The 11576-nt window shown below is 47.8% G+C and overlaps 1 protein-coding gene across 1 annotated transcript; it reads right to left on the reverse strand.

Moving 5' to 3' along the window:
- Window positions 1–5847: 5847 nt before the first annotated feature.
- OCSTAMP (osteoclast stimulatory transmembrane protein) lies at window positions 5848–8950 on the reverse strand. The gene is made up of 3 exons (XM_053993296.1): window positions 8907–8950; window positions 6976–8014; window positions 5848–6213 (listed from the first exon to the last, which is right to left on the reverse strand). Exons 1-3 carry the CDS (start codon window positions 8948–8950, stop codon window positions 5848–5850), a joined length of 1449 nt encoding a protein of 482 aa, XP_053849271.1.
- Between the last annotated feature and the right edge of the window lie 2626 nt (window positions 8951–11576).

Below are 11576 nucleotides of genomic sequence, written 5' to 3' on the forward strand. Positions count from 1 at the left end.
GCAGCAGCATGCATTGGACTGATTTGATAAGTCAGTGAACCAAACCACTGGGGATTTATCCAGCTCTGCAGAGAATACCAGAATGGAAAAGGATGCTCTGTGCAGGTTGTTTGAGTGAGGCCAAGTGTGCATGGGACACAGTGCATTTTACAAAGCCTGTGAAAACAAACATTGTCATCCCAGGGTATTCCCCACCCTGTGTCACCAGCAGTGCTGCTCTGGGCTGGCTGTGGGAGCCTGGAAGTGCCGTGGGAGAACGGGCCCAAAGTGTCCCTTTCCCTCCCAGTGAGCCCAACATCCATGGATGGCATCACCTGCACACCCCGTGGGCCCTGCAGGACCTGGGCATCAGTCACAGCATCAGGTCAGGGTTCACAACTCTTGCTGTCACCACTAAACTCTGCCACCTGCTCCAGTGTGCTCAGTCCTCCAGGAAATCTGCCTGGATAAGCAAAAAGAGAGAAGCAGGTGGAAGCATTGGCTTTCAGGGCAGCACAAAGAAATGGAAGCACTGGGAGCTCCACTCTCTCTGGAGTCTTGATGTCTGTAAGAGGAAACTGTGGTTTGGGCAGCCAAACCTGAGCCTTTGCCAGAACCAACAAGGTTTAGAGGTGTGCTGTGAAAAATGACACCTCTTCTGATGTGCTTTTGGGGCACTGTGTGTGACACATCTTACCTCAATCACCCATCCCAGTGCTCATCCCGAGGACAGCATGAAGGGGGGGATGTGCCTGGAGGCAGGACAGAGACTGGCAGTTCCCAGAACAGTAATCTGGGTGGATGAATGCTGGAGGGGCATCCTGGGGGGATAATAGCCACAATAATGCTGACGGGAGATAAAAGCTCTTCATGCGATATAATGAAGGAATAAAAACTCTGGCAGAACAATTAGACTGTAATTATGGGTTATTTCATATTCTGTGACATCTAAATGTCAACACCATAACTCTGTAACAACAAGCTCTTGGTACAGCACACTCTGCACACCTGGTGAGCACAGCCCTGGGAGAGCACAGCAGCCTCCAGCTCTGCTCCTGCTCCCCATCCAAGCAGGCAGAGCCATGACATGCATCAGGGAGGAAACACGAGCCCACCCTCACTTGGTGTCCAGGTCTGGGCTCATGCCATGGCTGGATGTCACACCAAGCAGGTGTGACAAAATGGAGGGGACAAAATGCTCCAAGTCCTTGGTTGGTGCTGGTGCAAACAGCCAGGAAACACTGGAAATGTTGTCTGTAAAGTTCTTCATCACTGGAAATGGTGTCTGTAAAGTTCTTCATCACTGAGCTCCATCCCTGCATCCTACACAGCTGACTAGGGCATGAAAGGACAGAAGAAAGCCCGACTAAAGCTGACCTCTCTGGTCCTGCTGCTGCAGATCTTCCCCCCAAAATATGTCTCTGATCCATCAGCCTTCACTCCTCAGAGCTGCTCTGGTTAGTCTGAAAGAAAAGATGGTGAAATTGCAGCAGCTCTTGCTGCTCAGGAGCCTCCACCCAATTTGTGGTTTCAAATATTTTTTAGTCTTTTCTGTGTGCACTGCTCATTGCAGTGTCCAGACAGGGGGCAAATCTCTCCCTGCTTTTAGAGGAATTTATTCTAATGCCAGAGCCCCATCAGCCCCATCAAGAGCACCATACTCACCTCCTGCAGAGCCCAGGACCACACCTGCATCACCAGCTGCTCCTGAGAGAGCAAAACTCACATGGTTTTAGGCATCTGTTTTGAGGAAAGGTCTAGATGGGACCAAAGCTCCTCCCTCCCTCACTGTGGTTGTGAACCTGGCATTGCTGATGCCCTGGCAGTGCAGAGCACAAAGCATTGAGCACATGGAACAATTTCTTCCCTCTCCTGGTAAAGGGAAAAGGTGATTCACCCCATCCCAGCCACAACCTTGGCTTGACCTGCTCCCTCCTATAATTCACAGAGTTCCCACTTGATTTTCTGAACAGCTTAATTCCTAATGCAAAAGAGGAAGCTTTCAGCCTTTCAACTTGGCTGCTTCAGTTTTTCAATCCACCTCAAAGGAAAGCCTCTCATCCCAGCTATGGCTCACCCCTGACTAGTCAGACCCCTGGCCTTTTTATTTTAAATCTCTTGGGAAATAAATTCACAGAATTGGCCTCTCTCCCTTCTCACACATGAAAGCATCTCCCCATCTTTCCAGGTGGGATGAGGAATTACAAAATGTTCAACTGGAATGGCACCTAGGTAAGAAATGTGTGAAATCCTGATACTTCATGTTCCATTTGTGTGTTGAAAACATCTCTTCTGGCAATTTAGTCTTTGCTCATCAGCAAAGAAATAGAGAACTGCCTCTGCCTCAGTCCTTGGGCAGGGCTTGAAGGGATGGAGGTGAACAGACTCCATTTCCTCAGCTTCTCCTCAACGTGCCAGTGTTATCCTGTGAACCTCTGGAGTTTCTTTCTGAAGTCACATCTCAGGGCTTCTCTGAGTACCTGAACACTGAGAATCAGTGATGTGCTCAGAGTTCTGGAAATCAGGGGACCGAGAAACATGCCTGGAGGATTATTGGTTTCTGTACCCACAATCCAGCTTTTAGCAGCCTTCTGGGATAATCAGTGTTGCTTCTACCTCATTTCCACTGTTTGTGTTGCAGGCTGAAAGCCAGTTACAACTAGTTTGGAAATTTTCTATTGCAAAATGTGAGGCATTGAGTTCAGAGTGAAACCCTGACACAAGCTACAGTTGAAAGAGCCAGGATTTGGGAAACTCTCACTATGAATCATATGCACAATGCTATGAAATAGCTTTTTGCTTTTATTAATGTCCAGTAATATTTCCTTTTCTAAAATTTGGTGCATGGAAGTGTCTCTTCTCCATTGCAATTACAGTGCAAATACTATAGGTAGGGTAAATGAAATAAAAATGGAGTTTGCTGAAAAATCAGAAAATGCTTCTGGAGAAAGGTTTTTGTTTGCTTGCCTGTCTGCTCTGGTAGATGCAGATTTGTGGCTATGAATGAGATCTTTCCTAGAGACTGTCTGAGCTGGATTATTTACACTTGCACCTCAGCATATTAAGGCCATTCATTCTTGCCTTCCAGCCAGCCATAAGCAGGAACTTAGCATTTATTTTACCTAATATACCTGAGGCTGAGGAAATGGAGTCAGTTCACCTCCATCCCTTCACTAAAATACACCACAAAATGCCAAGGGAATCAGGGGCTTCAGGATAGAACTTGTCCTGTGTGTGTCTTTCTGTCCCTGGGTTTTCACTGGTGGAGGAAAAAGCAATCCAGGGGCTTTTCTCTCTTGTGATTAAAATTTTTCTCTAGATAATTAAGAAGCCTCAAATCTCAGTAAGTGCAAAGAAGAAACCAGGCAAGCAAAACTGTGTGTCCTGCCAGGCCGACAGCTCCTGATGTGGTGGTAACTCCTGGGAAGAATGGCAGCTGTGGATACAGATCCAGGGCCACATCTCCTGGTGGCAGCAGATTTGAGTGAGGGACAATTCCCTGGCAGCAGGGCCACGGCATCAGCAAAGCTGGGACATTGGCACCAATGAGCCACAGCCAGGGAGTTTGGAGCCATCACCAAAGGTTCCCCAGCCCCCTCGGGGCACCCAGCCCTGCCTCTGCCTCATTGCACACCAACCTCTGACCCTGAACTTTCAACTTCACCAACGCCCAAACCCAGAAGCCAGGGGTGCTGAAACACTTCCCTGCAGCCAGGGACAGCAAATGAGTGAATGGGTAGGAGCAGCAGTGACCAGCAGGGATTTTCTCTGGGGAGGAGGTGGACACTGACACAGGACAAAGCCTTGCTCCCCATTTCCTCTGCCTGTGGGAGGGGAGGGATGTGCTGAGTGAAAACAAAGGCAACGAGAGCCCTGATGAGCAGGAGTGAGGGTGTGAGTATGGAAGGGCTCTGAGGGATGAAAATCCCTCAGCAAATAACGAGACTTGTACACTGGTTCTACTTAATAAAAAATATGTGAATAAATTAACATTTCCTGCTGGATAATTTGCTCAGTATTTCTCTCTTGCACCATCAAGCAAACCTTGGCAAGGCAGCCCACCCCTCCAGTGGGCAATACAGCTTTATAATGGCAATGTTTTCTATTTTGTCACACCTTTATCTGGCTGAGGAACAATGCCTCTCAGGAGAGCAGAGCAATTTCCAGCAGCTCTGCCTCCTCTGTCTGGGGAAAACATGACAGCCCAATTCGGCACCAGGGACAACATGGCTGATGTCAAAAAGATAAGTCTTCCTGAGGAAAAACTCCTTTTCAAGTTGTTCTTGTTGGAAGACAGCATGCTGCTGGGATGGTTTGCTGTCTGAAAGGCTTCTCTCCTCCCAGCTATTTGAACCCCCAGCTCCAGATAATTTTAGCTACTCAGTGGAAATCATTTTGCTTTCACCCAAACAGCAGAGCACAGGGCATTTTCTACAGAAACACCATGACAAAGCCCCCAGTTGCTGTAGAGGCACAAAGGTAATTGGATTAATCATCAGAAAACAACAGGACATTAAAAAAGCTGGGGAGATTAATTCACTAGGGTTTTGTAAGATAGATGCTTAAAAAATAAAATCCAAACATACTTGTTTCAAGTACCACAGAAGATGAGAAAATTCAGAGCATCTGGCAGCAGCTACCACTTAATTTCTGTCATTTAATCTCATTGAGGTACATTATGTCAAATAATTACCTTAATGAAGACTTTAATGGAAGAAGGGAAGAAAATAATAGACATGCTTCGAAGAAATGAAGCTGTGAAGTTGCTTAGTTTTTAACCTGGCAGGGATTTATCTCCCTCTCCTCTGGCTCCTACAGAGGTGTCCAATCTGCCTCTCTATCAAAAATAACACATTTCAGATGCTGCCCAAGTGATGCATTTATGAATTCTGATGCAATAACATAATTTCTGAGCTTGAAACAACCCAACATGAAATCCAACCATTAACCCAGCACTGCCAAGGGACCATTAAAACATGTCCCCAATTCCACATCTTTGTGTCGTTTAAATCCCTCCAGGGATGGTGACCCTACCACTGCCCTGGGCAGCCTCTGCCAGTGCTTGGTAAGCCTTGAAGAATTTTTTTCCAATATCAAATCTAAACCTCTCCTGGCACAACTTGAGGCTGTTTCCTCTCATCCTATCACTTCTTATTTGGGAAAAGAGATTGACACCCAAATTGACCTTTATTGACTGTTCTCATTCTCTTCTGAGGTCCTGCAGCTACTTGATTTGTATTTTATTTTGAACGGCCATTTTGAAGAGATTTCGTAAAGCCCTCATGTGCTGATTTCCACCACCCATGCCCAGGCTGTGCCTCTCATGGTCATATTGATCTTGAATTTACTTCAGCAGGCTGAAGTGACACTTTCTTTGGTGAATAAACTATCTTCTAAATTTATCTGACCTACCCAGGTTTCTATGCACAAAACCTGAAAAGAAAAACTCATTGAAAATTAAATTAATCAAGTCACATGACTTTCCCTTTTTGTTGCCTGAAGCTATAACTTAAGAAAGAAAGGAAGTATGTACTTCTTCCAGCACAGATGTAGTGGAGAAGGTAAATGAGCTCCTCCCAGACCTCAACTCCCATCTGTTTCTCAGTTAGCCTTGCCTTGTGCTGCAGATATGCAACAGCTGACTCCATACCTTCTTCTAGATATTAAAATAACACAGAAAAAGGAAATGTAGCCCATTTTTCTCAAATTAATGCAAAAATGTGACATTTCAACTTTTTTTCCTTTTTTTTTGGATTTTTTTTTAAGTTGTTGGGGGTTTTTTTAGTATTTTCCCCAAAGCTCCAAACACTTCTCTAACTCTGGAAAAACTAAATGTGTGATCCTGTGGCAGAAGCCTGTGCTGTGGTATCAGACATCCCCCTGACTTCCCAAAGCACCCTTCACAGAGTTTTGCTCCTTCCTGTGCCTCCGGGACAGTTTCCTGTAGAGGTGAAGCACTCTCTTCTCCTCCCAGCTCTGGAAGAAGGAGGCGGCGATTCTCCGGCACAGGCGCCGTGCGTAGGTTTCCAGGAACACGGTGGTGTAGAGGATGCAGAAGAGCAGCCCCACAACGAGCAGCACAGAGGGGTTGGGAGGCCTGGGGGGGCTGATCCTGCAGTGGGCAGAGCTGAAGATCAGGTGATGCTGGTAGGTCCTGTTGAAGTCCCTGAGCAGTAATGCCTCAGAAGGACGCCAGAAAATTTTGAATAGAAAGGGCAGGATCCCTACTTCAACCTGAAATAAGGAGAGTTAAAACGTAAATGGGGTATGAAGAAACCAAAATCAACTGATTACTACAGAAATATCTGCCTGGGGGTGTGGAATCTCTGTTACAGCACAAGAGAAGGACACTGAAGGGTGGGACCACTTCAGGATGAGTAACAGTGCCATGTGTAGGCACTGAGCACTGGGCAGGCTGAGAGCCAGTCCTATCTGTCATCTTCATCCACTGGAACAGGCATCAAAACAGGCATTCCCTGTGTGAGTTTTATGGTGAAAGACACCATCCAGACCATGGGATTAGTGGCTGAGTATCTGAATGTTAGAGGCTTTTTCTAAGCCCTGACTGTTTTCCTGTAATTCCATTGTAAGCAGGTATCTGCACTAAGGATCCTGGGCTGGGGAAGGAGGCAGGCTGTGTGGCAGAAGAGGGAAGTTAAAACACCAAGCCAAAGAATATTGAATTAGAAACTGGGGAGGTTTGTGGAAAGGATTGCAGAGGGCAACAACAAAGCCAGCAAGCAGGGATTTCTACTGAAGAAACAGCCCCTGCAATAGGATGAGGAGACATTCTCAGTGTTCATCAGCTGCCCCTGAGCAGCTGAGGTTGTGGCACTGCCTCCTCCCCCAATGCTTGTTGCTCATCGCTGGCTGCTGGGGAGGGAAGTCAGGATTGTGTAAATAAGAGTACAAAGACTGCAATCCCCACCACCACCTCCCTGAAGGGACACAGAGTGGGTCCCCACACAGGGCAGGGCAGGACACCCCAGGCCTCACCTTGTATTTGATGCTGAGAGCGACGGGCACGGCAGGGAACTGAGCTGCCTTTCTCACCGCCGTGTCTGCCACGCTGAACGCAAAGTGGTCCATGGCCACCACCACCAGCATCAGCATCAGGGCCACCGTGACCAGCATGGCTTGCACGAGGCACAGCACCACTTCTTCCCTGGACAGCTTCAAGCCTGTTGGTCGGATGAGTTTTTTGGATGAGCCCACCAGGAGATGAGCTGCCCTTCTGTCCACGGCTAAACGTTCCAGCTTCTTGGTGATGTAAAAATTGTCAAAGCGGAGGTTGGTGAGATAATTTTTCAAATACCAGCTGGACTCAAAACAGAGATAGAGCATGAAGAAACCAGCAGCCAGTCTGTTGGCTACTCGTACAGAGTCTTTGACCAGTACCTCAACAGACAAGAACTCTCTGCTAATTTTCTCACCAGTGAGGTGCATTTTTTGGTAAATCAAGGAGCTGTTCTGAAGTAATGAAAAGCGAAAATGTCCATTCATAGGCTTATACATGGAAGGAATGGCTTCTTGGACTGCATCCCCAAACTCCCAGGAAACTTTCTCTAGCAGGGCAGTTGAGTTCAGAAGGCTGTCAGAGGAATTCTTGCAGATGCACTGAATGACCTGCAGTATGGTTTTAATGTTGCTTATGATGTTGGGTGTTATGTTCACCACTGCGATCATGATGCAGGTCGAGAAGAGAAGCTTCCGGCCCTGCTTGGTGCCTAACGTGGGCATGATCATGCTGAAGACACAACGGGCAGGATGCACCAAAAGGAGAGTCAGGAGAAGGAGCAGGCTGAAGGAGATGGCCATGGCAACGGAGAGGTGCCAGGAGTACTCCAGGGAAGCAAACATCCAGTTGTAAAAGAGGCCTCCTATCACTGCTGTAATGCAGGAACACTGCAGAAACAAGGTCCATAGCTCTCTGCCATCTGCTGGGACAGGTTTGGAGTAAATCCACCACAGGTCTGCCATAGTTCTGTGCACCTTTGGGAACAGAAAGTCTTCACAGTAAACACGGGCTCTCATCCTGGAAAAACAAGTACCCGTGTTTTAGCAGATGAAGTTCAAAAACACTGGTTAGGGGCTTTCTTGAGATGATCACTTAGCGGGTGTTATATTGTCCTCCTCTGGGTGCCTCTGGTCTCACCCTTCTCTACTTCCCTGCTAACTTCCCTGAGTAGCTGGGGCTGAGATCTCCCCTGGAAGCAACAGGACAGGGAAGTTCATGGCATTTATTGAAAAATAAATACTAAGTACGATGCAAATGTTCCTCTGTTAGTGCAAGCACCGGAAAACATTGTGTTATTCTATAAAAATCATAATAGAGTCATTCTGAGGGCTCACCTCATTGGCAGTGGTTGAGGCTTTAATGTTTATTTGGGGGATGTTGGAGGGAGAAAGAGGAGGCTACCAGCTCCTGTGGAAATTGTTAGACCAGCTCTGTATTTCAAAGGTTTCACATGGACAAGAGGCAGTTGAGTGGTGCTCTCCCTGCCTCTTAAGAGGAGGCCAAACACAAATCTACATGTTTAAGGGTGACAAACAGAGAAAACAGTTTCACACTGAAGCTGCAGTGCCAGAGGAAGTCTCCAAGGACAAGAATTTGGCCACTACAGACAGGATGAAATGTCCCATAAAGCTATTCAAATGTCTAATGGCAACAAACATTTGTGAAAGAATATAATTTCTCAGGCCTCACATCTGGAGTGACTCTCCAGAAACCAGAAAACCTGGAGGGGAGAAGAGCCTCTCCCAAGGGTTAAACCCAGCCAGACAATCTCTGTCTCCCACTGCTGGACACCAGCCTCAGCTATCCTTTGAGGGACAATTTTAACTAGGAAAGGGGGTTTTCTGTGAAAAAGACATACAATAGCTATCAAGACAGAGGGAAAGAGAGGGATAAAGCTGACTCTACATACCCAGTGGCAGTGAGGCGCCCCAGACTTGCCCCAAAACTCTCCATGTTCCAGTGCCTTCTTGCTCTGAGAGAGGATCCTGGATGTGGCTGTTGGGAGAGGCAGGGTAGGAAACCGAGGCAGCACCAGAGAACCAGGACTCAAAACCCAGGATTTTTTAAGGCAATTCAGATCAGCAACACTGGCAATCCCTGAAGTGTGCAAAACCTGGTGAGTGAAGCCCAGGGAATAACAGCCCTACAGAACAGTGCCAGGGCGCACAGCACTGCTGGGGCTTTACATTTTTTCTGGTCTTACCCTTATTGCAGAGAAGGCTTATTTTAACGACACATAAGTGAAAAAAAAATTAGTCAATGACACATGGGCTGACGAAGATGGAACAAGGATCATACGGAACCTAGGGTGTCATCATTCCGTGTGGGGAAATCAGATGACTACTCCTCACACTGCCCACCAGCAAGCAGCAAGCAGGGCTGGCATCTTTCTCAGGGTGAAAGGGACCTTTTCCTCTTTCAGACATCAGTCATGGCACAAAAGGCACAGCAGGATCCAGCAACCCAGTTGGTAACTGCTCATCTGTTCTGACAGGCTGCTGCTCCCTGCTGAAACTGTGTGCAGGGTTCACAAATGGCTTCAAGGCTCATCTCAAGTCCTAGCAGAGGAAGAGGAAGTTTCAATCTTGAACCTTTCTGAATTCCCAATAGCCAGCAAATCCACTGCAGAGAAAACCCAGCCACAATCAGGATTCCCAAACTGTTGAGAAGCTCCCAGATGTACAGGCCAGGATGTGCAGTTCCCAAGGGACCAACTTGCCTGGCCCCCAGAATGTGCCCAGCAGAGCTCCAGGCACCAAACCTGCTCACCTGGTGATGTGGACCAACCACAGTGTTTGCTCCTCAGTCATGAGCTCAGGGCTTACAGGAGCCTTCCCTGGCTCCCACCAAACCTGCTCCTTGGCCAGATGCTCTCATGCTAAGCCACCACTTGTGGGCAAAAGTGACACAGCTCACCCAGCTGCCACTGAGCCCATCCCCTATGGGGACCTGCTGTCCCAAGCCAAATCCTCCCACCAGCTGGGAACCACCAGGCCCCCGGGATGTTCTCATGCTCCCCTGGGTGGGAAAGGCCAAAGGGCTCAAGGTCAGCCCTGTCCCAGCCACCCCTGGGGATAAAACACGTGGGGCTCTGCCCTCCAGAGAAAGGTGGGAGAGCAGCACCTTCCCCAGGGGACATGGCTGGATCCCACGGCAGTGGCAGGAATTGGAGGACAAGGAATGGCGAGCATAGAAGGCAGAGCAAACCTCTGCCTGCTTCCTCTGCCCTTCCTGCAGGCACCAGGTCCCTTGTGCCCTTGCTGCTCCACTCAACAGCTCCACTTTAGAGCTGAGGGATTTGTTTTTCCTGTGTGGCTGGTGGAGCAAATCTTTCCTCCTGGTGCCCTGGAGCACAGGGGCCAGATGAGAAACTCTGCCTGGCTCCAGCTGGGAAGAGGCACCAGCCAGGCGGGCAGGAAAGAAAGTGCTGTTTGTTTGGAGCATCCATAGCAATTGCTTGCACAGGCCATGAATTAGGTCTTTAATTCAATGTGCACACTAGAAGGGACTAACCCAAAAGACCCATAGCTGGATCCTGCAAGGCTCATCAGCTTCTTCTACGACTAAACTCCTTTCTTGCTCTACTTCAGAGTGAACTGGTATTAGCATCAGCCCCTGGGACCCCATCCAGGCTATGCAGGCAGCTTTCTGGGGCAGAAAAAGAAATAAATTTAGCAATAGGCTATAAGGAACAAAAACCTTTCAAGTCCACAACATCGTGGTGTTTTCTGAGTCTGCTACACCATCTGGCAAAGGCATCTGAGGCCTATGGGGACACTGAGCAGTAACTCTGGCAGCACCAAGAAGTGTTTGTTTGCACTTATACTTAGATTTTTTCCTCTGGCTCTACTCAGAATTGTTGTCTGCTAGCTGGACCTACAGCAAGGGCATAAATCTGGGGAAACTTCGATTCTATACCATGAACGACCTGTAAGTGAGCTAGAAACCTAAATGCCTAACCTTGCTCAGAATACAATGAAGAAGCTCGTTTTGCCAAAAAAAAAAAAAAACCTCAACAAACAAAACACAGCAGCAAAAAACCCAAATACCAGTGTGTGTGTTCATAGGGATTCCTGGGGGGTGAAGGCTGAGAGTGGGAAAGGGGCAGGACTGGGGACATGGGAAAGGCAGGACCACGCATCGCAGCAAAGAAACTGTGACATCTTGTGGTCACACTCTGCTCAAGGACCCTGAGGTCTGGCTCATTTTAGTTCTGAAAAAAAATACTCTGTGGCTGGGAGACTTCTAAGATAAGGAGGAACACTCCTTATGGAGCACTTCAAGGTGCCTTTTCCCACCCTGTGTCATTTCCAGATGGTATAAAAGGAATTTGCTTTCTTGATAAGCTCCAGTCTCTGTAGAGCCCAAGCTCTAAAATTTTATAACATCACCAATTTTGACTTTTTAGCACTACAGGAGGAACCCGAGCCCCACATGGCTGTGAGCAGCTTGCTGGAACTGTGAGACTGCAGAGAATTCCTTTGGCATCATTGCCAGGAACCAGAGCCTGGCTTTACCTGGACTAGGGATGAGCACTGAGCTTGTACCCACCAGGACAGGGGTTTAAACTCAGTTCTGA

Source organism: Vidua macroura, chromosome 17 (genome assembly GCF_024509145.1).
Source record: "Vidua macroura isolate BioBank_ID:100142 chromosome 17, ASM2450914v1, whole genome shotgun sequence".
Classification (NCBI taxonomy): domain Eukaryota; kingdom Metazoa; phylum Chordata; class Aves; order Passeriformes; family Viduidae; genus Vidua; species Vidua macroura.